This window comes from Diorhabda sublineata, chromosome 9, assembly GCF_026230105.1.
Source record: "Diorhabda sublineata isolate icDioSubl1.1 chromosome 9, icDioSubl1.1, whole genome shotgun sequence".
NCBI classification, from domain to species: domain Eukaryota; kingdom Metazoa; phylum Arthropoda; class Insecta; order Coleoptera; family Chrysomelidae; genus Diorhabda; species Diorhabda sublineata.
The window spans coordinates 18,561,978-18,584,317 of record NC_079482.1 but is presented as its reverse complement, the minus strand read 5'-3'; the positions used below and the strand labels follow the sequence as shown (position 1 = coordinate 18,584,317).

The following is a 22,340-nucleotide window of genomic DNA, read 5'->3' as shown; positions in this document are numbered from 1 at the left end:
GTTAATATCTATATCTAGTTGCTGTTCTAGATTGCTTACACTAGTACTTATAAACCATACAGGGGTTATAGAACTGATTCATTTTATTATATAGTGTAAGCTTTGAGTAGAAAAGTGTTTTCAAATTGATGCCTTTTGTATTTACTATAACGGCAATAAACAAATCATAGTTTCATGATGTCGATTGATGAAAATTTTTTCCAATCACTGGATTAAAGTTGAAAAACACATCTAAAAAGCCTGGAAATTTTAATTGAACCTAATATTATGTATACTGAGATACAAAATAGAATTACTAAACTGATAATTGGATTGGAACCTTTGATAGGAAACTAAGAGTCATATGTCCAAAACATATATTTTGATAAATCTACAAAAGATCAACGGAGCGTTAAGACAATGTGAATCTTTAAAATGGAAATTTAAGATGGAAATTTAGCTGAAGTATAAACTTCCCGAATTAAATAGAATTCATAGCCAAAGTAGCATTTCGTAGATGAAGCTTCCAACTGGTACAGGATGCTGCTAATAGAATCATTATTATAGATACAGATACGAGGTTTAGAAATAACTGTGACATGATATGCTTATAGTACTTACTGAACTCAGTATAATATGAAACGTTTCAACGTGGACCACCTATATAGAAATATAATAATGCCTACTAATTTTTTCATCTTCGTAGTTGCTTATGGTATTCAGAGTGGAGTGCCTATTGAATTCATAAAAAGAGTTTTGTTAATAACATATCTGGAAGTTCACCATCTAACCAATTTTATTGTACCAGTTTTCGATATTATCCCCAACTTCAAAAATTTTCACATAAATTAAACATTTTTCAATTTATTTCAGTGGGAAACTTATAACAATTAGATAGTTACTGGTTTTATAACAATTTCGAATGTTTCGTACCTAATTGTTATTAAAGAATTACCATAACTATGAGGTATTTACAAAAAGGGCATATTCTATATATTTGTATATTTAGAGAACAAAAGTTGGTTCAATAAAACTATTAGTATGGCATTATTGAGATTACTGATATATTTCTGGTGATCCAACCCATTAAAATTGTATAAAGTAATGCTTTTTCCAAAATTTTCAAAATAAAGTACAAATTTTTCTATTTAATATGAAACAGAATTTAAAGATGGCTACAAACAAGAAGTTTTTGGAGTATTTATTTAATTATAATCTACAAGTGCGCTTTAATGGAAGTACTTTTCATAGATTCACAACACGTTCGCTACTATTTATCAAAGTTTTACATAAATCAGACTGAGAAATGACTTTTAATACTTAATTAAGAAAACTGTAGTTTAGTAAATATACAGAAAACAGAATTTCGAGTGCTTCATGTAAAAAACGAAAAAGTCTCATAAATATCCTTAAAGTGCTTCGTCTCATGGAATGATTTGCATATGGTTCTCTTCTTTTAAAACTTTTCAAATGAACACGGATGATATTGAACGTCCAGGACAGTAAGCATATAAGATTATTTACGTAGTAAGCATTTTATCCGAACGGGTATGCAATATTTTACATGAATAATCTATCTGCAAGGTGGGTGCAATGATTACTTGATGCTGATCAAAAGCTCTTTCGCATGAAAAATGTAACCCAATGTTTCCATATTCTCAAACGTATTTCAAGTGAACTTTTCCATTAATACGTTACAGTAGATGAAAATGAACGCATTTGTTGAAGAAACGATTTTGGTCCATCACGAAAATGTGCCTACCCTGCTACTGTTACAGACAAATTAGACAATCAGCGTTACTAACTAGCTGCATTATGTGTAGAGTTTAAAGAAGATTATGTTAAAAAATTAAATTTTTTTCACGATAAAGTAACTTTTTCATTAAAAAGTCACTCTTCCGTCAAACAGCCTTCGTACGTTGTCAATGGTATCGGTTAACAACATCAAGAAAAACTGGAAATGTTCATATTCTTTGTTAAAATGTTCAGATATGGCGAAATTGATGACGGTTAAATTTGCACTAGAATTATCTACTATTCAATATTGGCCATCAAAATAATTCGTATTGTTCCCCTACTAAAAGTATGATTAAATCGGTTGGGAAAACGTTTACCATGTCATGACATGAATTTTTGAAAGTGAGTTTGACCCAAAAAGTGTTTGATCAAAGTTTATAATCCACTTTAGTGTATTTACTAATTGACCTCATGAAGTTTTTCTCAAAAATTCATGTCCCTACAATGTTTCCTTTAGTTCCACAAGTGAATATTATATTGAAAACTTAATTTTTGATTTCGATCAAAAATATTATTGCATGAAAGATACAGAACGCATTAGTCGTAATAGCATGCTTGAGTATATATATGTTGGTTAGTAAAATAACACTAATTCCATTAATTAGTTATATGTATGTGGAAATATTATTCTAATTTGATTAATAATAAATTATGTATTGCTTATAATTCAGCATGTAATGGTTGAGATAACTACCTTAAACTTTTATTTAATTTTATAATATCACTTTACAAAAGGTAAAGATCCCTGGTTTATTGATTGTATTGTTGGATATACTCAAGAACTTTGAGATTTTCCTACAGTAGAACTTCTAACAATTATTTTTGATATATTTTTTTGAGATTTGGAATGTTAATTCTCTAATTGAACAGACTCATTAAATCACTTATTAAGTCGTGTGACTGACACACAGATGGCGCTGCTATTGTCAAATCCATATGACGTTTATGAAGTATCAATTTTTAAAAGACTATATGTAAAATTTCATGATATTTCGAATAGTCAGAAAAAAGTAACAGCCATTTAAGTGAAGCTACTTTTGTTATTTTCAAAATAATAGATTCAAAACATTTCGTATGTTAATTAGTCATTGCTTCTTAATGGGAAAAAATACTGTACAAGCTCAGCAATGGCTTCAAAAGTATTATCTGGACTCAGCTCCATCAAAAAGAACCATTTGTTATTGATTTGTTAAATTTAAACGTGGTTGTACACCCGCCGATGATGGTGAACGTTCAGGTCGTCCAATTGAGGTGGTTACTCTAGAAAACATTTAAAAAATCCACAAATTGAATATATCTAATCGTAAATTGAAATTGTCTGAGATATCTGAAGCCGTAAAGATGTCAGAAGGTGGAGTGTTTTCAATTATGCATGACCATTTCACCATGAGACTGCTTTTTTCAAAGTAGGTACCGCGTTTACTCACAATGGATCAAAAACAACAACGTGTTGATGATTCAGAGCAATGATACATCACTTCACTCCGGAATCAAAACGATCATCATCTGAGTGGGCTGCAGCTGGTGAATCACGTCCGAAGCGTCCAAAGGCACAACAGTCAACTGGAAATGTTGTGGCTTTAGTATTTTGGGATACGCATGGAATATTTTTCATCAACTGTCTTCAAAAATGAGAGACAATCAACAGCAATATAGCAATATACTACATAGAGTTGTTGGATTGTTTAAATGCAAAATGTAAGAAAAAACGGCCTCGTGCCGAAGAAAAAACTACGGTTTCACCAAAAGAATGCACCGATTTACAAGTCGCTGGCAACGATAGTTAAATTTGAACGAATTACACTCCAAATTGCATCCTCATAAACCATATAGTCCAAATCTGGCCCCCAATGGCATACTGGTTATTCGCTGATCTCAAAAAAATGCTCGCCGGTAAGAAATTCAGCCCGAAGAAGCAAATGCTGAAACTGAAGCCTAGTTTGAACCAAAAAACAAATCCTTCTACAAGTACGGCATCGAGAAGTTAGAGAAGCGTTAGAATGATTGCTGTTGAAGGAGATTACATTGATGAATAAAGTCGAAAATGTGTTTTTCTTAGTTAGTCACACGACTTATTGAGTGATGTGATATATATGTATCATGATTTATAAGGAAGCTAAATTTTAAGTTCTTTATAATGTATTTTTGTCAGAACTTTACATATACTATTAATGTGCATATTTACAGTCGATGTCAAATAGTATTTGACTCAAAATTTTAGACCATAGAAATACATGATGTGTCCAGCAAATCTGGTTTCCTAAACTTTTTCTAAATAATATAGCTGAAAATGTCAGGTTTACATTAGGCAGTTAGTTATTTATCTGATCTACGAAGTTAGATTTTTATTATTGAATGCAGTTAGAACTAATGGATTGAGCTTAATTTCATAAAAGTTATTAATGAATTGGCTGCAAAGTTTTTTCTTAAAGTGAAATGCAAACTGTTTCAGACGGAACATTTAATAATGTCCCCAGGCACTCAAGCACGTTTAGTCTGCGAATGGCCAAACTTGAATTTAGGCGACTTAGTCACAATTATTCGTTATGATCCTACTCAGGGATATTTCGTTAGAACCAGTACCAACTTAGAAGAGTTTTGGATCCCAGCTCATGTGTTAGCCAACTATAGCAGAAAATTGTGGTCATTTAGATTAAAAAAACCTAGGAAATCATTGGAGGGTGTTCTTGCAGAAAATTCAGACAGGTGTGTGCCAGAATTTCGTGATAAATTGAAAGACATTACTGTTCAAAGTGGAGGAAAGGTAGTGTTCAAGTGTAGAGTCAGGAATTGCAATCGTAATACCCGACAAACTTGGAAAAAACTAGACCCAAATCCATCAGTTCTACACAACGGAAAATTTATGCAAGGTAGGAAGACAAATATAATAAACTGAATATATAAAAATTTAAGATTTGAGTGGTAATATATTTTACTTTCATTATATAACCTGTTACTACATTTTTAGGAGACAACGAAGGAGGCATAGCTTTAATGGTAATTGAGAATGTTAAACCTTCAGACGCTGGTACTTATTCCCTAGCAGTTTCTAACGAATTCGGTAGTATAACATGCACCGCGAAATTATCCGTAACTACAAGTTATCCTCCAATACCAGAACCTAAAATACAAGTGATATCATGCTCCAGCGTTTCTTTAGAATGGGAAAGTAATCATTATAATCAGTTTATTGTGGAATTTTGTAAATTGGGTTCTGGCGAATGGGTATCTCCCAATAACAACCATCCGGTCAATTCTCAGTCTTTTACTGTTGAGAATTTGATTCCTGGAGAAACGTATAGCTTTAGAATTGTCTCGGCTCAAAATAATATTGTTAGTTTACCCAGTATTGCTGTAACTTTACCCGTAGCTGAGAATTTGAGGTGGCAACAAGAGCAGTTCAAACAGAGGTAAGTTATTCGTTAGGTGGATGATATTAGTTGAGGGGATTTATTTATCGCAACTGACAGTGGTATTGATTTCTTTTTGTTAAAAACATTAATGGGAGAAACCCCATATATAATTAATATACTAAATAAGACAGATTAACACTTTAAAGAAGCATGTTTGTTTTCTGATTAATCAAGTAATTTTATTTATTAGCACATATCAAAAAGTAAAGCGGAATTTCAAATTATCCATAGTTCTATTATTACAATTTACCTTCTAGTTGTTACGAAAAACCAAGATTGTTAGGAACTAAAGTAATTTCAAAATGTGTTCTCTATTCAACCTAAAATTAAAAAAATATCATGATTTTCAGATATATAGAATTGGAAGAAATAGATCGTGGTAGGTTTTCTATAGTCCGTTTAGCTAGAGATAGAGGAACTGGAGAAGAGGTGGCTTTAAAACAAGTAGCGAGGCGAAAGCAACCCCATCATGTAACTCAAGCTGAGTATTCGTTATTAGCTGGAATGCAACATTCAAATATTATAAGATCATTAGCGTTATTTGATAATGCACCGTTGCCTGGTATAGATACCATCATTTTAGAATTGTAAGTAGGTATATATAATGTATAGCATATCAGTTTTGTTTGGTAACTATTGATAATAAAATATAAATTGAAAAGAAAAATTCTCAACCAATGAGTCATTGTTAATAAAATTAATTTTCTTCTTTTTGGATATGCTTATTATTAAGTTAAATATTAAAACGCCACCCTGAGTATTAATATGTAAATGCAGAATTGGGATTGAAGCATATTTTTTCTAAAATGATGTTCACATAGTCACAAATTGTAGCAAGCGTTTAATTTGTTCTCCAGTTGTTGTGTATTGAACATCTGTTTTCCATATGCGCTTGTAGTTTCATTTAATTTTTTTACTATAACAGATGAGAATATAGAATGATGTGCCACTAGTCCCTGATTTTCTTGTCATTTGAAGGGGATTCTCATTTCGTAATCAAAAATTGATTTCGACACTGAATTTTCTTATAAAATATGCACAATTACTGAGACACTGAGCTTAAGTCGTTTCTATGTTCCTCTCGGTATACTGATTGAAAATTTCATTATATTTTTCTTCGATTTCTGTGTTTTATATCTTTACAGGTTAAGTAGTTTGCTAAAGTTTAGTTTTTTTTTAAATTCTGCAGCTCTTTCAACTTTTTTTGTCATCTTATTTATTGACCCATTAAATTAAAGAAGGTGACAGAGACAGATTGGCATAAATTAATGAATAACTGGCATGTTGATAAAGTTGATCCGTTTTCATCTGAAAAATCATAACAAAGTTTTTTGTACTTTACAGAGTAAAAGGGCCATTATTATTTAAATATATTAGCGATAAAGAAACCTATAGTGAATCGGAAGTTCGTAATTTTACCTGTCAATTAATATCAGCTTTAAAATGGTTACACCAGAAAAGTATTGCACATCTAGACGTTAAGGTAATTTTTTAATCATTTTATATCTGATGTTGGATTAATCCTGTGAATAAATAAACTAAATAATTAAATTCCAATATAACTATAATTATTTCTTTTGTTTTTAGCCTGAAAATATTATGGTTGATAAATCCCTTCAGAGTCCTCTTCTTAAACTAGTAGATTTTGGTGACTCTGTTAATACATCGAAAAATGTGATCTTGCCACCAGCTTGTCTGGAATTTGCCTCTCCGGAACTAGTCTTGGGACAACCAGTTGGAACTCATACAGATTGTTGGGCTGTTGGAGTTTTTCTCTACGTTATGTTAAGCGGCGTTTCTCCCTTTCTCGACGATTCAGTGGAAGAAACCACTGCGAATATTTTAAAGTGCGATTTTTGTTTTCCAGATGAGTATTTTGGAAATGTTTCTCAAGAAGCCAAGGATCTGACCAAAAATTTATTAGTATTGGTGCCTGCACAACGCCTGAATATGGAGAAAAGTCTTCAATGCAATTGGATCAAAGAGGTAACTACTTTGATTATACAATTTATTTGATAACTTGAGAATTATTGTTTCCCGAGCAATCAAAATTGATTATATTGTTTAATGATTCTATATTACAATGAAACATGAAGATTTAAAACATTATATCCCTTTAAAAACTCAACTTTTGTAGCCTTTGGGTAGATAGCTATATGTCATTAGTTTTACATAAAATGAATTTGTCTCTACTTTGTTGTTTTCAGGCCAGTGGTTCAGCGGCTATCCCATCAGCAAGACTGAGGATGTTCATGCAACGGAGACATCCTATGAATATGACCCCCTCAAGTTCAACATATTTCCGAGAAGATATCTAATCTAAAAAATAGAATTTACCTTTTTGTATATAGTTTTTAAATTTGTGACAAAGTGGAATCGTGTTCCATTTCAGCTTGTTAGTCTTATAATATGAATAATTATATTTTAATTATATATAAATGCAATTTTCTTTAAATCTTGTGTTCTTTAACTTCCATTTTATACATAAAATATCCAAGTATTACTGACTGGAATGCCTACAGTAATTGCGATTCAAAATAGGTAATTGAATTCTAGGTCTTAGATAGTGGACCAGATAATTGGGTAAATTAAAGAGTACGCGGAACTAAATTGATACACAATTAAAATGAAATAGGAACAAAAAATGGAACAGGATCAGAATTAATACATAAGGAAAATTATTGTTTACGAACTCGTCCATTGGTATTAACCATGAAGCCGGTCCTGCTCCAACACATTGTCGAAGTTAAAGTTTGTTGGACGCGTGAGTACTTTTTGTTATGTTCACCTATTTTGGTGACCTATTAGAAAATTGGGAATTTCAGTATATTGAAAATTCTAGAATGTGATGATACTGTATATAAAACGAATCTCTAGCAGCAGGTTAATAAACAATTTGATGTCATAGTGAACACATCAGGATAATGACAAGTAAACGAAACGGTGTGTTTAAATAAATTAGATGATAAGTGTTAGTGAATTTGAATGTAAGTGTTAATGAAGTATATAAATAAAATACACAAGTAAGATACACCGTGTGTATAAATTCACCCGTCCGTTCTGTGAATAAAAACTGTTTAAATAAAGAAGAAAAACATAACAATAGGATGTAATAAGAATGGCCATGAAAATAATGGAGGTAGGCAAGCCAAGGAAAAAGCAATAACAAATATGACAAAATAAAGAGAAAAGTGTTGATGAAGTGAAATTATAGAATCATAAAAAACAAAGGGGGGAGAGAATACATCTCAAGCATGAGAATAAAAAAATAAAATATTTAGATGGTTTTATGTATATAGTTACAAATAAAAAACAAGCAAGGAGAAATGAATGGAAACAAAACAATATGTCAAATTTAAAGCAGTTGGAAGAAACTAACAACAAAAACAACTCGATATCCAAAAACAAATTTATCAAATAAACCAACATTGTTGTTTCTACTATCTAATTAAATCAAAGAAGAAATGAAAACAGTTTAAAGTAAAAACTTTTTAAAACACAGGTAAATATCTGGACATAATTCAAATATGTTGAGATATAAAAATAATCAAATCATTGTTTTCTAACAACATACATAAAATAATTAATATTCTCTAAATGAGAGATTGGAGCTGTGAAAGCTACACTATTAAATTCAGTGTGTCACATAGGTGGATGGAAAAGTATAGTGGATAACACGTGCAGAAACTGGATATTCCATACTTGCATAAACATGTTAAAGGAAATGTAAGATTTTCATATTGTCACATAATTTTGATATATCCAATTTACCTCATTAGTTGCACTATCCACTCACCGCCATACTATCATATCATAATTAAATTTTTATTGTTAAATTTATCTATAGATTGAAAAGCTGAAAAATAATAATTTGGAATAACCACATGTAAGGTCATCATATATATAAACTAGAAACTTGAGAATAATTTAAGAAAAAAACAATCACAACATTATATGTAATAATTCAACACTGGAAATTTTATGTTTTTCAATTCCTATAAATTCAATAAATGGGAACAAGAATTTCTACTAATAACAAGTGATATAGTCAACTTAATTAGTATAAGCGTATAAATAATCATTTGAAATTCCTCAATTATTTATTTATACTTGATATATTACAAAATAATAGAGAGAAACTATAATTGAGTTAACCCGATCATGATCTGAATTTTCCGAAACTAACCCGGATCACGTTCATTGTTGTTCGGGAACTGATCGAGTTAATCAGATGATATGTATAGCTTTCCTTTTGCAATTGATCTGATTTTTTCTAAATTGAGGTCATAATATCAGCTCTTACTTTATATGGAATGACAAACTGAGACATTCATTCAGTTCATTGTATTCTAACCCAAAATGCACTTGTCAAGTCAAAATAAATTCGACAATCTTAACCACAATGTTAATCACCAAGCTCATTAGGCACTAATCAAATATACGTAAATATACACTCAAATTTTTCAATCTTACATCAAATTAAAAAACTGAATCATTCCCATAAAACGGATTTGAGGAAAATTAAATGGGAAGGAGAGTTCAATGAGCTACACTTGTGAGATCATATTATCTGAGATTTCATGCAAAAGGATTGCAACTTATCCTTCCTACCCTGATAGATCTGTGGGTAAATGCGATCAGCTGACGGGTTGTTTCTATGGTTTTATGAACTTTAAAAAATATCAATTCCATTTCCTTAGATGGCTGTCAACTATAAATTCTCATAGATTCTCTCTCATAGACTCTCATAGACTAAGATTCTCATTTCATTAAAAAATAGTTTATTGGTATTAAACTTCAGTGCAAATCCGTGTGAGGGGTGAATCGTTGATAACTGCTCTATAACAATTATTAAACATCTAGAATATATTATAGAACTAAATAAATATTTTAGAAGAATTAATGCTCAAAAAAGTTATAAAAATCAAAAGTTCTTGTAGATCATAAATCTCTATCTGGGTTAGGATAGGTTCAGCTGATAGATGATCTATAACTTGCGTTATAGTTTCCGAAAAATCCTTAGATATACTTTCTGTTGTTTCTACCAAAATTTTTCAATATCTTCCCAGATTTTCTTCAAGTAAAACTTTCGTTGTACAGAAATGTGAAAACTTGTCCAAGATGTAAATAATAATTGGCGCTTCTTTTAAAATTTACACCAAAGCTAATGGCGCCACCTTCGTTAAACACATTTCGACGGACACTTTTTGATTTACTCTCTATACCATTGAGTTTTAATTCATTATTATGTCTGCAAATTTGTCTTTTCTGTTATTGTTTAATATACATTTGTCCATTCAAATTATAACCATATTCTCCTAAAGTTTTGTAGGATATGTGTGAAAGTATGAAAGTATGAAAGTATTTATATTATACATCCATACTTAATGATATTACTGTCGATAAGTTCTTATTGCATTACCTTATTTTCATTAAATGAAAAAAACCATTAAAAAATATAGTGTCGTTACCGAACAATTTTAAAGAATATAATAATTTTTGGAAATATTGTTGTAATGATATTCTCTAGTTGACATAGGTTTAAACTCAAATTGTGAAGATCCTATCTAAGAAATTTTTAACATAAAATAATAGAAATTTGAGTTTGAAGTGACAGTAGTTTTTAATCTACAAAAAATATCCTGAATTGAAGGAAAGTACTATTCAAAAAGTATTAATAACTTGAGTGATAGAAAAACTTTAGTTAATTTTTTTTAAATACTATTCTTCATAGGATCATTAAGATCATTAATTCTTAATAGTGGTATTGATTTGACTTTGAAAAAACAGGTGGGTCAACCTCAGTAACAAAAGATACATCAAATTAATAAATCAATTCAATTAAATAAAATTCGACCACGGCTTTAAATTAAAAAGCCTAAATTACTTTTCTAAACCGTTCTAATTTCACAATTATTATAAATTAAATTAACTATAGCATAGTCCGTTTTTATTATTTAATTATCATAGAAAAAGTATAACGTCCTACTCGATGGTAATTATTCGTTTAGATGATTAAGTTACTCGCTTGCGGTTCAAAGTTCAAGTAATAGCCATTATCGTGGCTCGTAATTATACTATTATTGAATGCTTTCCGATTCAAATTTAAATAATATTGTAGATAAATATAAATAACTTATTTTCAAAATTATACTACCTACAATTTGAATATATGAAATATGTGGTTACATAAAGAAAAGTAGGCAAATAATACATTCTCAATTATTGGGCTAATTAGATTATAATCAGATTCAATAAAAAATAATTAAAATGAACTTGGGACATGTAACTGTAACATTTTTTAGAGATATATTTATATTCAGCCAGAACCTAGATTTGAAGGTAGTATATTTACCTTGTAGATAATATGAAAATCAAGGTCGAAAGTTCCATTTCTATATAGTAAAACGCTAAGAGAAAGAAAAGCAAGCGTGGATCAATAAAGCCCAAAAATAGGCCGGGCTAACGCGCCTGTTGCTAGGCAACTCATTTTACTGCCTCGACACACTAACCTACAAATAATTTTGTGGATAAAACACAAAGGATACTTAATCGGATACTACAGATGATTCTTTATTGGTACTGTTAATATCGTAGTTTTTTGGTAGGAAATATAAATAGCTTTCATTTCCCAGAGGACAGAATAATTGAATATCTAAGTAAGAAAAATTCAGAAGATTTTGAAATAAAAGACTATATTTGAAAAAAATGGTTTTATTTGTTCAAAAGTAAGTTTTGTGTGTGATTGGGAAAATTGATTTCCCTAATAATTGAAAAGAAAATATCGTATATAAACATTCCTTTAAAAATTTGTCAATAAAATCGCATGAAACAGTACCCATATATTAGAATTCGAAGAATACGTCTACAAGAAAATATCTCCTCCGGAAAATATCACCTAGTGGCATATTGGACAGGAAAGTTTTAGTGATAGTCCTCGGAAACGGAGGTGGTGGTGGAGGGGGTACAAAAGATCTTTAAGGCCTCAGTAAATTGTCACCCTATCAAACATATACATACGAGGTGTGACAGGAATTTATAAATAAAAAACAGAAAAATATATTTCACACTAAATTTTATTATCAAAATAACTCCAATAGAATCGAAAAGCCTTTTAGGAGCTTTTATGGTTCAAAAATGGTATTTGAATCTTTTACAATAATTGACATTTTTACAAATGAAATTTGAACTTCAATCGTCAGTTTAAACAATAAAAATCGACTCTTTCACGTTTTATATAAGGCGTTCCCTGACTAACTTTGGTTAAACGTTATCGGTCGTCTGGGAGTTGTTTAATCTTTAGTATAATATGCAAACTCAGAATTCTAATCTAGCTTTTTCAAATTCTTCACGTTTCTACGATATTACCTACAGTAAAGGGCTTTGGTTGTCCTAAAGTGACTGAAGATATGCACTTCATATTTAATAAACTCGATGATGGTGATCAAAAAATTATCAACATTGTCGATTTACTTAATTATAATGTATTAGCAGGTAAATTAAATTTTGGTTATACTTCCGCAAGGGTGACAACTGAAAAAAAAGAGCTTTAGTTTGATTCCCAATTTTACAATAAGTTGTAAAATTGCGGCTTAATCATTTAAAGTTCTAAGGTAGAATACTGTAAACTAGAAGTGTCAAGAAAGTGAACTGAGATACCGATAGGACATACACTTCGCACATATAATTTCTAGTATTACAGTTTTGTTCATTTTTGAAGCTATTGAAGTTGTAGGTCTTAATTATTCAAATATTTAACTTGAATAACAAATGTGAATAGTTTCTACTTTCCTTGATTAGTTGATTGTGAGTATATTCCTCATTCGATGAAATGATACAGTTCACTAAGTTTAGTCACAGCAGCTGAACAGACCAGTTCCTGTTTACAATTTTCACTTCACAGCTTACAGAGATTAATAATAGTTTGAAGGAAGTAATCAAGATGCAATATCTTGGAACAAACTACACTCATGAAATAAATAACTGAACATGAAATTGTTTTTATCTCAGTAAAATCTTAGACCAAAATTGTATGGAATATTGTAATGTTTCTTGCTCTCATTGATGTTCAGGTCCAAGAAGCGCTCAGAGAAACGCGGGTGAGGTTGTGAGGGGCTGGATAGTAAACAGAAGACTTAAGGCAGATAACTTTGAGCCCAAAAGGCCAGCTACTGACTTTTGGAGGAAGTTCCTGGATGGTTTGAGCGGGCATTTAAATGGAAGCAAAAACTGAGTTGGTTTTTATTGAAACTGGCGGTAGAGCGGGGGATTAACGGTGAACCGATACATAGAAGAATTTTAGGAAATCAGGTCGTCAAATATGCCAGTTTCATATGCAAAAACTTCATCCAAATGAAGAACATTGACCGTCCACATACTGCATGTTCCGTACGGCAGTAGCCAGTACTTAGGAATATATGGGATGAATTTAATAGGTAAGTTCTAGCTAGAAATAGGACCTCAAAGTGGTCTTCACTGAAGAATGTGATAGCATCGAACAAGATCGAGTAAATAAACTTATTCGATCCATGAAACATCGATTGGAAACTGTTATGAGGGCCACGAAAGGAACCATTAAATATTTATAGGTTAATTTCAAATACATTATTATTTTGACGAATTTAAACTTGTTAATATAACCCTTTTTCATTGTTTAATACTACTTTACATTTGATATTTCTTCTTTACCAACTAATAACTCAATAACATCATAGACTACTCATTATAAACCGAAGACTAATGGCTCTAAGATGCTAAAATTAGAGAAAAAATGGATTTTTTTGCTAGAGACTTTTGACTGCGAACGTGTGACTTGAGTCGAGTTTTTGCTCACGAGTGTAATCAAGTGTGAAAATGGACTAATGGTAATGGACTAATTTATTAAATAAGAATTTATAGAACTTGAAATATTCGAAGAATGTTGTTCTGTTTGAAATGTGCATGATGGTTAGGCTATTGGAGAAAAACAAATTATCGAAAGAAACATCAATTTTAAATAACATTTTCTCTAAAAAGGAAGTGATAAAGGACAGTAAAAACGTTGATCTATTCAATATATCTACTGACTATTATATACTTGATCGATATATTTTTGTGGTAAATATGAAGGAAAATCTATAGTGCCTTGAAGAAAGTATATTTACCGTGGAAATTCTAAACTCTCAGTTCAACTGGAAACACTTTAATTTTTCAATGTCAATATCCGTACTTTTCCTCTTCATCTCTCTGGATATTTCAAATTGATCGTATCCGTCTATAAATCGTGAGATGTTTCATAAAGTGTACATATCAATTTTTCATCTTGTAAACAGTAGTTGATTTTAGTACGTAGAATAATAGTGATTTTAAATGGAGTGTATGAAAGATAAAAAACTCACTGATTTTAAGAATTGTTTTAGATTCTGGCCATTGTAAATTTCCATTCAGTGTTTATGAAAGACATTCCATTAGACTTGGCAACCACCATTCATCCTCCTTAGATTCCGCTTTTCATAAATTATTCTTCATGAGATAATCCACTAGATATTTAAATGAATACTCTCGAAACCGTTCCAGTGTCCTGGAGATCGTAGATTGGATCACATGTCATTTTTATTTGTGTACCCACCATTATCCTAAGCGCTATTGTACATTCTTCACATTGCATCACCCTTAATAACATCTACAACAGCAGCAGAAAAATTCAAACTAACATCTGTAAACAGAAATTGTTGTTTATTCCCTTTGTCTTAACTGGTTATTTCACATTTCCAACTTATTTTTTGTTTGATCTTCCTCTGTAATTTTTACTAGCCATTTTGGAATCGAACGTTCCTTCTGGTATTCTGTTTTCGGGCAACAGGTATTTGTGTTCAAACCATCTCAATTTTTTGTTTATCTCTAGCTGGTTTTATCTTCAGTTCAATTTCTTATGTTATCTTTTTTAAGCCGGCTATTTGACTTCGACATAATGTCCATGTCTCGGAGCTGTATAGCATAGCAGACCTCACTACTTATACAATTTCTATTTTTTGCTGTCTTCGATATTCTTGCGAGAGTCTCGACTCCTCTCGCTTTCGTGACGAGAGTCGAAACGATACGAAATTTTCCTTGCGAGACAAGATGAGACTAGTCTTGTTTCTAATCCCATACGAGAGTATCTCGCAAAAGTCTCGAAGCATTACACATAAAAATTGGAAAGATTAATAAATTAATCTAATTATTGCGAATGTTTTTGAAACAGCGGCCAGTCTGTCTTTGCCATAACTGTTATCCAATGTTTGCCTTTAGAGCTCTCCGAGAAAATTGCAACTCGGCATAATAATTTTAAATGACTGCGTTAAAAATAAAAATATTGTTTGATAAGTTAGACTACATTTTACATGAATTCACCCAAACATCTCAGTTAGGTTAGGTTAGATTAGGTTATTATACATAGTTATTTTTGGTATTTCACGTATCTATGATTGATTTTCGTTTTGTTTTTCTTTATTTGTTGGATTATTCTGTTTTTATTCATTAAAATAAATATTTAAGCTGATATTATTGGTATATTTTATTTAGATAGTAAACATTAGAATTTGCGAGGCATTTTCGAGATATCTGCGAGACTCTTGTCAGGATTTTTATAGCGAGACGAGACCACAGATCAGACGTTCCACTTTTTTGCGAGATTTGCGAGACGAGATTTTTCAAAGTCTAGTATCCTAGGCAACACTAGATTGTTAGAAATTCTTTTTTCATAAATAATGATTCATTGCATTAAATAATTTACCAGCTTTCTTAATTTTTCGTTTATCTCCTACTCCAGTCTACTTTCTATTATTGTCCCTACAAAATGTGAGTTGATATTGCGACCTAGTGTATATATGGGTAGCTAGAAGTCTTTAATTTAATTCATACTACTACTATGAACATCTCAAATTTCTGTCGCAAATATTTTGTGGGGCAATGTACATTGCTGCTTATATTTGTGATTTTGGTAACACAGTATAATTTAAAACCTTAAAAATGATACAACATTGTCAAAATCGGTCACAAACTGTGCGTAAATAATATAATTTCAGTACATAGGTATGACCTTGCTAAACAAGGCCGATTCTGTACATTCACGCAAGACTAATTATCATTTCCAAATGGTCATTTCAATTGAACATTCAATTATTTCTATTCAACGTTATTTACGACGTAGCGTATTTAATATTTTTCCAGCTCGCTTTTATTTTATCGTTAACTTCCTGATCGCTAACTGTGGAATCCTATTCAATTATTTCTCTGCGATGAGACTTGGCAACGTTATTTTGCTTACGCGGCTGTTCATACCACTATTTCTGTGAACTAGGTAATTGCCACGACGTTGCCGTGTCTTTATTAATCGGCTTCAGTTAACAGATATTGATAGAAATTAGAATTTATCGATAAAACACATCATTGGGGCATAAAAAATACAACATTAGGTAAAAATATCAATTCAATGCCATTATATTGTTAACTCGAAACTGTAGATAAGTTTTTGGCAAGACAATATGTAAAATATGCGAAATCAGAAAAACTTTCAGGATGTCTGGTATGGGGAGAAGAGGAAAAATAATATAAATTTTAATAAGAGGTGTATGAGTATATAATGAACGATAAATAATGTGTGATAACTCTAATAGAGTAATCAAAATCAAATGACTGGGCAATAGACTTGTACCTTAAGTGGAACTAACTTGTATATAAGATTTTTCAAAAATTTACGTCGGTTAACATTAGCATTTGAGGAACGGAATAAACAATATTTTGCAAGAAACCAAATTTTAATACGTCATAACGGTTGCGCTTTGGCAAAAAATAGTTCTTGTTTGCTTATAACAGATGTCTCGTTAGGTTTTTACGTTAAGTTTCAAAATTTATATCGTTTTATACTCAAAATTATGCTACTGACGTATTCAATATACTTTTGTATACTATATCATATCATTATTATTATTTACATATACGAAAGTGAGCTATGTACAATAACATGTTACTGAGTTTGAATATTTTTATCGCTTGGGAGTATCAACTACCTAAACCAAATATGAAATGAAATTATCCTTTGTTGAAAAGAATTCTATGTCTTGATTCATATTTTAAACTATCCGTATGCGGATGCAGAATTCGAGCAGCAGTTTTTACGTGATTGCGTTAGAATGATTTAGACATTGAAATTTATATAGGTCTGGCTATTAAATAACGAGACTGGTTACTAAAGCAGTTTTATTATAAAAATAATTATACATTCGAATGCTCCCCTTCAAGGCCTTTAGGAGCTCTGTCGTTTTTTGCTTTACCGCCTATATCGACTCAAATCGGACCCTTTCAAAGCAGATTTTATCTTCGGAAACAAAAAAAAGTCGCACGGTGCCAAATGGTGGGTGTTCGAGCACTTGAGTGCGCTTAGGGGCTAAATATTTATGGTCGGGAGTCAGATTTTTTGGCACCAACTTTGTACAGACTTTTGTCATGTGTAATTTCTCGGGTAAAATTTTTCTAGTTTCTTTATCGGCGAGTACAGCCTCGGCAATCATCCGGATGCTCATTCGACGATCTGCACGCACAATTTTGTTGATTTCGGTCACTGTTTCCAGAGTTGAAACAGTCATGAGCGCTGGTCATCTTCAGTGCTCTCTCGGCCTTCATTAAAGCGCTTACACCACTCAAAAACGCTTTTAGCCACACATGGTTTTCGGCGCGATAAAAAACAGGTTCCTTTAAAATCGCTAGTGCACAAATACTATAATAGTGACGAAAACGCATAGACAAGATATTTAGATACCCGACGCACTACTTGTTTTTTACCCCACTCGTCTAGGGCGCGCAGTCTCGTTATTTAATAGCCAGACCTCGTATTAGTAGAATAAGTTGATCTTGAATATTCTTTTTAACAGTGTTGAATTTAAATAACAGTTTACCACAAACAGTGTTCAATCAAGTTCAATTAGTAATTAGATTGAGTTGTTCCCAAAATGATGTTCCTCCTGCACTTTATGGTAAACAAGTGAAAAGTTAAAATTGGACGGATTAAATCCACATTGAAGCTCATTAGATCAGTAATTCTTAACTGGGCTCCGTACAACAGTCGCCAGAATTCTGCTCAAGTATTTAATAGTATAGTCATTATCAAATAAATATATTGTTTTGAAATTGCAATATGACAAATTTTATACTATTTTATACAATATAATGCGTATAATATAAAATTAACAAATGTAAGACATTTCAGTTTATCTTCGAAAATTTGTTTAAGGTTAGTGTGTTAGAAATAAATTATTACAATTAAACTCAAGGTTGGATGTTAAGTCAGGTCAAAAGTAAATCGAAGTATAGACCGATTATTGATAAAAGAATAACATTATTCTATTTTTAACATTAATAGTGTTTTTATTTTAAAATATACCTAATCGGTTTTGTTCTTATTTGTAATGTTGACATATATGTGACAGTCACCAAAAAAGAGACCCAGTATTCCAAAACCACTTTTCGAGATGAAACTACCAAGTTTCGCAAAATATTTTCACTGTTTTGGCAGCTTCATTTGGGAGAAACCCTTCTGTATGATGGGTACTACATTTATAACGTCGCTCTCATCTATTCTCACATGTTATTTTCGTTTGTAATAATATGACCTTAGCTTATGGGTTCTTGATCAATCAATGAATTTTGAGTTTTGAACACTGAAAAAATCATAAATGAAAAACTTAAACATTGATTAGAAATAAACATGTTGCTTTTGAATCATCCTTATTTAATAATTTTATTACATTTTTCTTTGAATTTCTTGGAAATCTTTAGCCAAATTTGTACGTATTCTATGGTATGTATAAACTTTGATGACAAATTTTATTATTTCAACGTGATTCTTTCTACACAGCTCAAAGTATCAAAATACTTTCGTAAGTGAAAAAGCATATTTTGGCACACACAGGTTCCTTTCTAAGGTAGGTATATCGTGGGTATTCTCGTGGGTATTCCGCTGTTTTACAAATTTGGAAACCCCGTTACTAAATGACCACATTCAAATCTCTTAAGACTTTTCTTTCTCGAAGGAAAAGATATAGCTCGTATTTACGCTATGTGGCCATTTGTAGACGAAATTATATTCTATTAAATTCAGTTCTAATTTTCGAATAACGTCATATATATTCTAACAGCTCGATATTTTTCAGAAATCTCTTCATATTATTATAATTCTACTATGCCTGTTCCTGAAAAATGTTGAAAACATTGTAATTGCTACAGAATTTCTTGTTAACCATTTGGCAACATAGCATTACAACATAATTGTTACTACCAGGCAATACCAATGATATCATCCAAGTGACGTCATTCCTATAAAGTTAAAATTAGATATACCTTGGACATAAAAACGTTGTAAGTTGATCATCACTATTTTAAACAGTAATTCCAAGAAACAACATTATTATAACTTATTTAAGTTTAAATATTCTTTAATAACACGTGAACGTCATTTTTTACTATTTAGTTAGGTGCTTGTTGTTAGGTAATAAAAATTAAGAAACCTTAGGATTATTCCAAGAAGATTAATTTTTTAATTTGAGTAGGTAGGTAGGTATAAATATCGATGTAAATATTCACATTGATAGGGATTTTTTCATAATTATAATTAGAAATTCTTTAAAGAATGTCTACAGCCATGTTAGAAATTTTTTAACATGTTTGATCTCAAAAATTTCTACACAGGTTATTAAATTTCTTTAAATTATTGAATACTGAACATTAATTAGTTTTCGCCATAGTAAATTAACAGAAAATGTGTCTTTCTAAATGAACAATAAGTTTTGGAATACTCATTGAGCAAAAAGTTGTTTACAATAGTAATTCGAGATTATTGTTAACAAAAAACCATTTAAAATCTTAAAAATCCATTCATGAGATTCTTAAGTCTTTCCAACACTGCGAAAACTATAATTTTTCGCTATTTTAGTGCAATCAACCTCTCTGTAATCGAAAAATAGCCTCAAATGCTGCCAATCGCCATTATAAGTGTACTTTGGTCCCAGAAACTCTAATTTCAATTGACTAGGAGATTTTTTTCTGAGAAAGTTGAAAAATTTTCTTGGTTTCGTGTTTATGTGAAAAATGAAGCCGAATTTCAAAATTCAAATTTCAAATTATAGAGGGTAGACGTAAGGAGTACCATCTCCGCTTGTAGACGGTAAATTATAATTCAAAATTTGACCAGATGGCGCTCCTGTCGGACGAGATATCATATGATCGTTCAGTTCAGTCTTCCGTCACACTCATGCGATAGTAGCGCCTCCCTAACGTAAAGAATTTGATGGACACTTTCTGTAGCACAGAGATGGTTCTCCCTACCTCTACTCTCCATATTTTAAATGGAAGTTGTAGGTCGTCAATATTTACTTTTCCATAATTAAGTTCATATCTGAACGTTCTGGTAATTTACTTAAAAGGCTTACAATTAAGTTTATATATATATATATATATATATATATATATATATATATATATATATATATATATATATATATATATCCGAGGGTTGTCTGAAAAGTTCCCTACCTAATAAAGAAACAAGACATTTTTATTTTTCAACATAGCCCATTCATTTTTTCCATCGATGCTCTAACTTTCTCAAACTAGGTGTTTATGTATGCGATAACTTCCTCGTATGATGAAAATCTCTCTCCTGTAAGTAAAACTTTAAGGTTAGGAAACAGGAAAAAATCGCTGGATGCCAGATCTAATGAATACGGTGGGTGGTCCCTCAATTCATAGAAACGTTATTATTTTTTCTTCAAATGCTGTTACTTTTTTACAATTTCCTCCTTTACTTTATCAAGAAATGGTACGTTGCACTCTCCTTTTAACTTTTTGGTCTGGTCTCAATAAAATGTACAACTGCTTTGCCCTCTGAATTACAGGGTGTAGTACCACGTCGTTGTGGAAACTCACTGTCATTTCCTCTATGTTCTACGAACACGCACGTATAATTTTTTAATATAAAGTTTTTTTCAATTTCAGCGTCTTTTTCGAGATAAACGAAGCAATTTTCAAAATTTTTCCGAAAAAATTTCGGTTGGCCAACGCGAAATTTCAGTTCCTTGGGCGAAAATACACATATGAGTACCACTAACATCCTTCGGGGTGGTTTCTCGACTTCCGAGCCGGACCATTAGTAGTTATATTCACTTTCATACTAATATTTATTTATCAGGGCCGGATTCAGCTAGAGGCTTGGGGGGGCTATAGCCCCGGGCCCCAGGTCCAAGAGGGCCCCATCATTCTGTATTTTTTGATATGTTGATACCACAAATCTAAAGTATTGATATTATTTTGTGAGTTTTTCCGGGTTTCAGAATTCATTAAGGGGGCCCCGTCATTATTTTAGTCCCGGGCCTTATAAATCTTAATCCGGCCCTGTTATTTATAGTGAGAATAAATAGACATACTATTTTTTTGAAATTACCTTTTAAAACAGGTGCAATTGGAAATTATATTTTTTATTAAAATACTTAAACTTTACCAAAAATAACTGGACAGCTATTTGTTTCAGAATTGGGAATATAAAAACTTGGCTTGCGAATACGTATCAGTAATTTTTATGTTTGTTGAGTATTAAACAAAACTGCGCTAGCAAAGCCGCGGGCAACAATTAGTAATTAATAAAGAAGAATAATAATACGTTAGGAAAATCCCAAGTTAGAAAATAGTTTTACTCCGGTTGCTGATATGACTTTCAATAATTATCTACATATATATGTTACAGATTAACATAACATTAAATTGTGAATAGATTGGAATAAACAGATTTATTAACATCGTTATTAGAAAACATATAATAATTATATTGATTAATTAGAGTACATTTTCTAATGAAAATATCTACGTAACAACCATGGACAGGCGTTACATAACGTGAAGAAAGAGGTGCATAAAAATGAGTAAAGAACTCTGAATCAAAAACCAAAAATAGATTATGGTTGGAATATTGTTACTAAAGAATGAAATATAAGTATAAAAACGTTTAGTAGATAGATCAAATTATTAAAAATTTGATAGAGAAGTAAACGGATTGAATAAAACAATAATTCTTCCTCTCCTGACTGACCGATACTTGACCCAGAGAATTCTTCAAAGAACTCCAAGTTTCCTTTCTTTTATATA

The 22,340-nt window shown here is 31.2% G+C and overlaps 1 protein-coding gene across 3 annotated transcripts in view; it reads left to right on the top strand.

Annotated features, from left to right (window-relative positions):
• The window catches only part of LOC130448668 (kalirin), a 393,432-nt gene extending 385,788 nt beyond the window's left edge, over positions 1 to 7,644 (top strand). Inside the window, exons 35-40 of one of the 3 annotated variants that reach the window (XM_056786130.1) lie at positions 4,229 to 4,646; positions 4,745 to 5,186; positions 5,540 to 5,776; positions 6,534 to 6,672; positions 6,777 to 7,175; positions 7,397 to 7,644. In XM_056786130.1, the coding sequence (XP_056642108.1) occupies positions 4,229 to 4,646; positions 4,745 to 5,186; positions 5,540 to 5,776; positions 6,534 to 6,672; positions 6,777 to 7,175; positions 7,397 to 7,507 (1,746 nt within the window). In that variant the 3' untranslated portion in view covers positions 7,508 to 7,644. Of the gene's footprint in view, positions 1 to 4,228; positions 4,647 to 4,744; positions 5,187 to 5,539; positions 5,777 to 6,533; positions 6,673 to 6,776; positions 7,176 to 7,396 lie in introns of those variants that run through there. The other 2 variants (XM_056786132.1, XR_008910360.1) reach the window with 2 other exon arrangements.
• Positions 7,645 to 22,340: the final 14,696 nt, after the last annotated feature.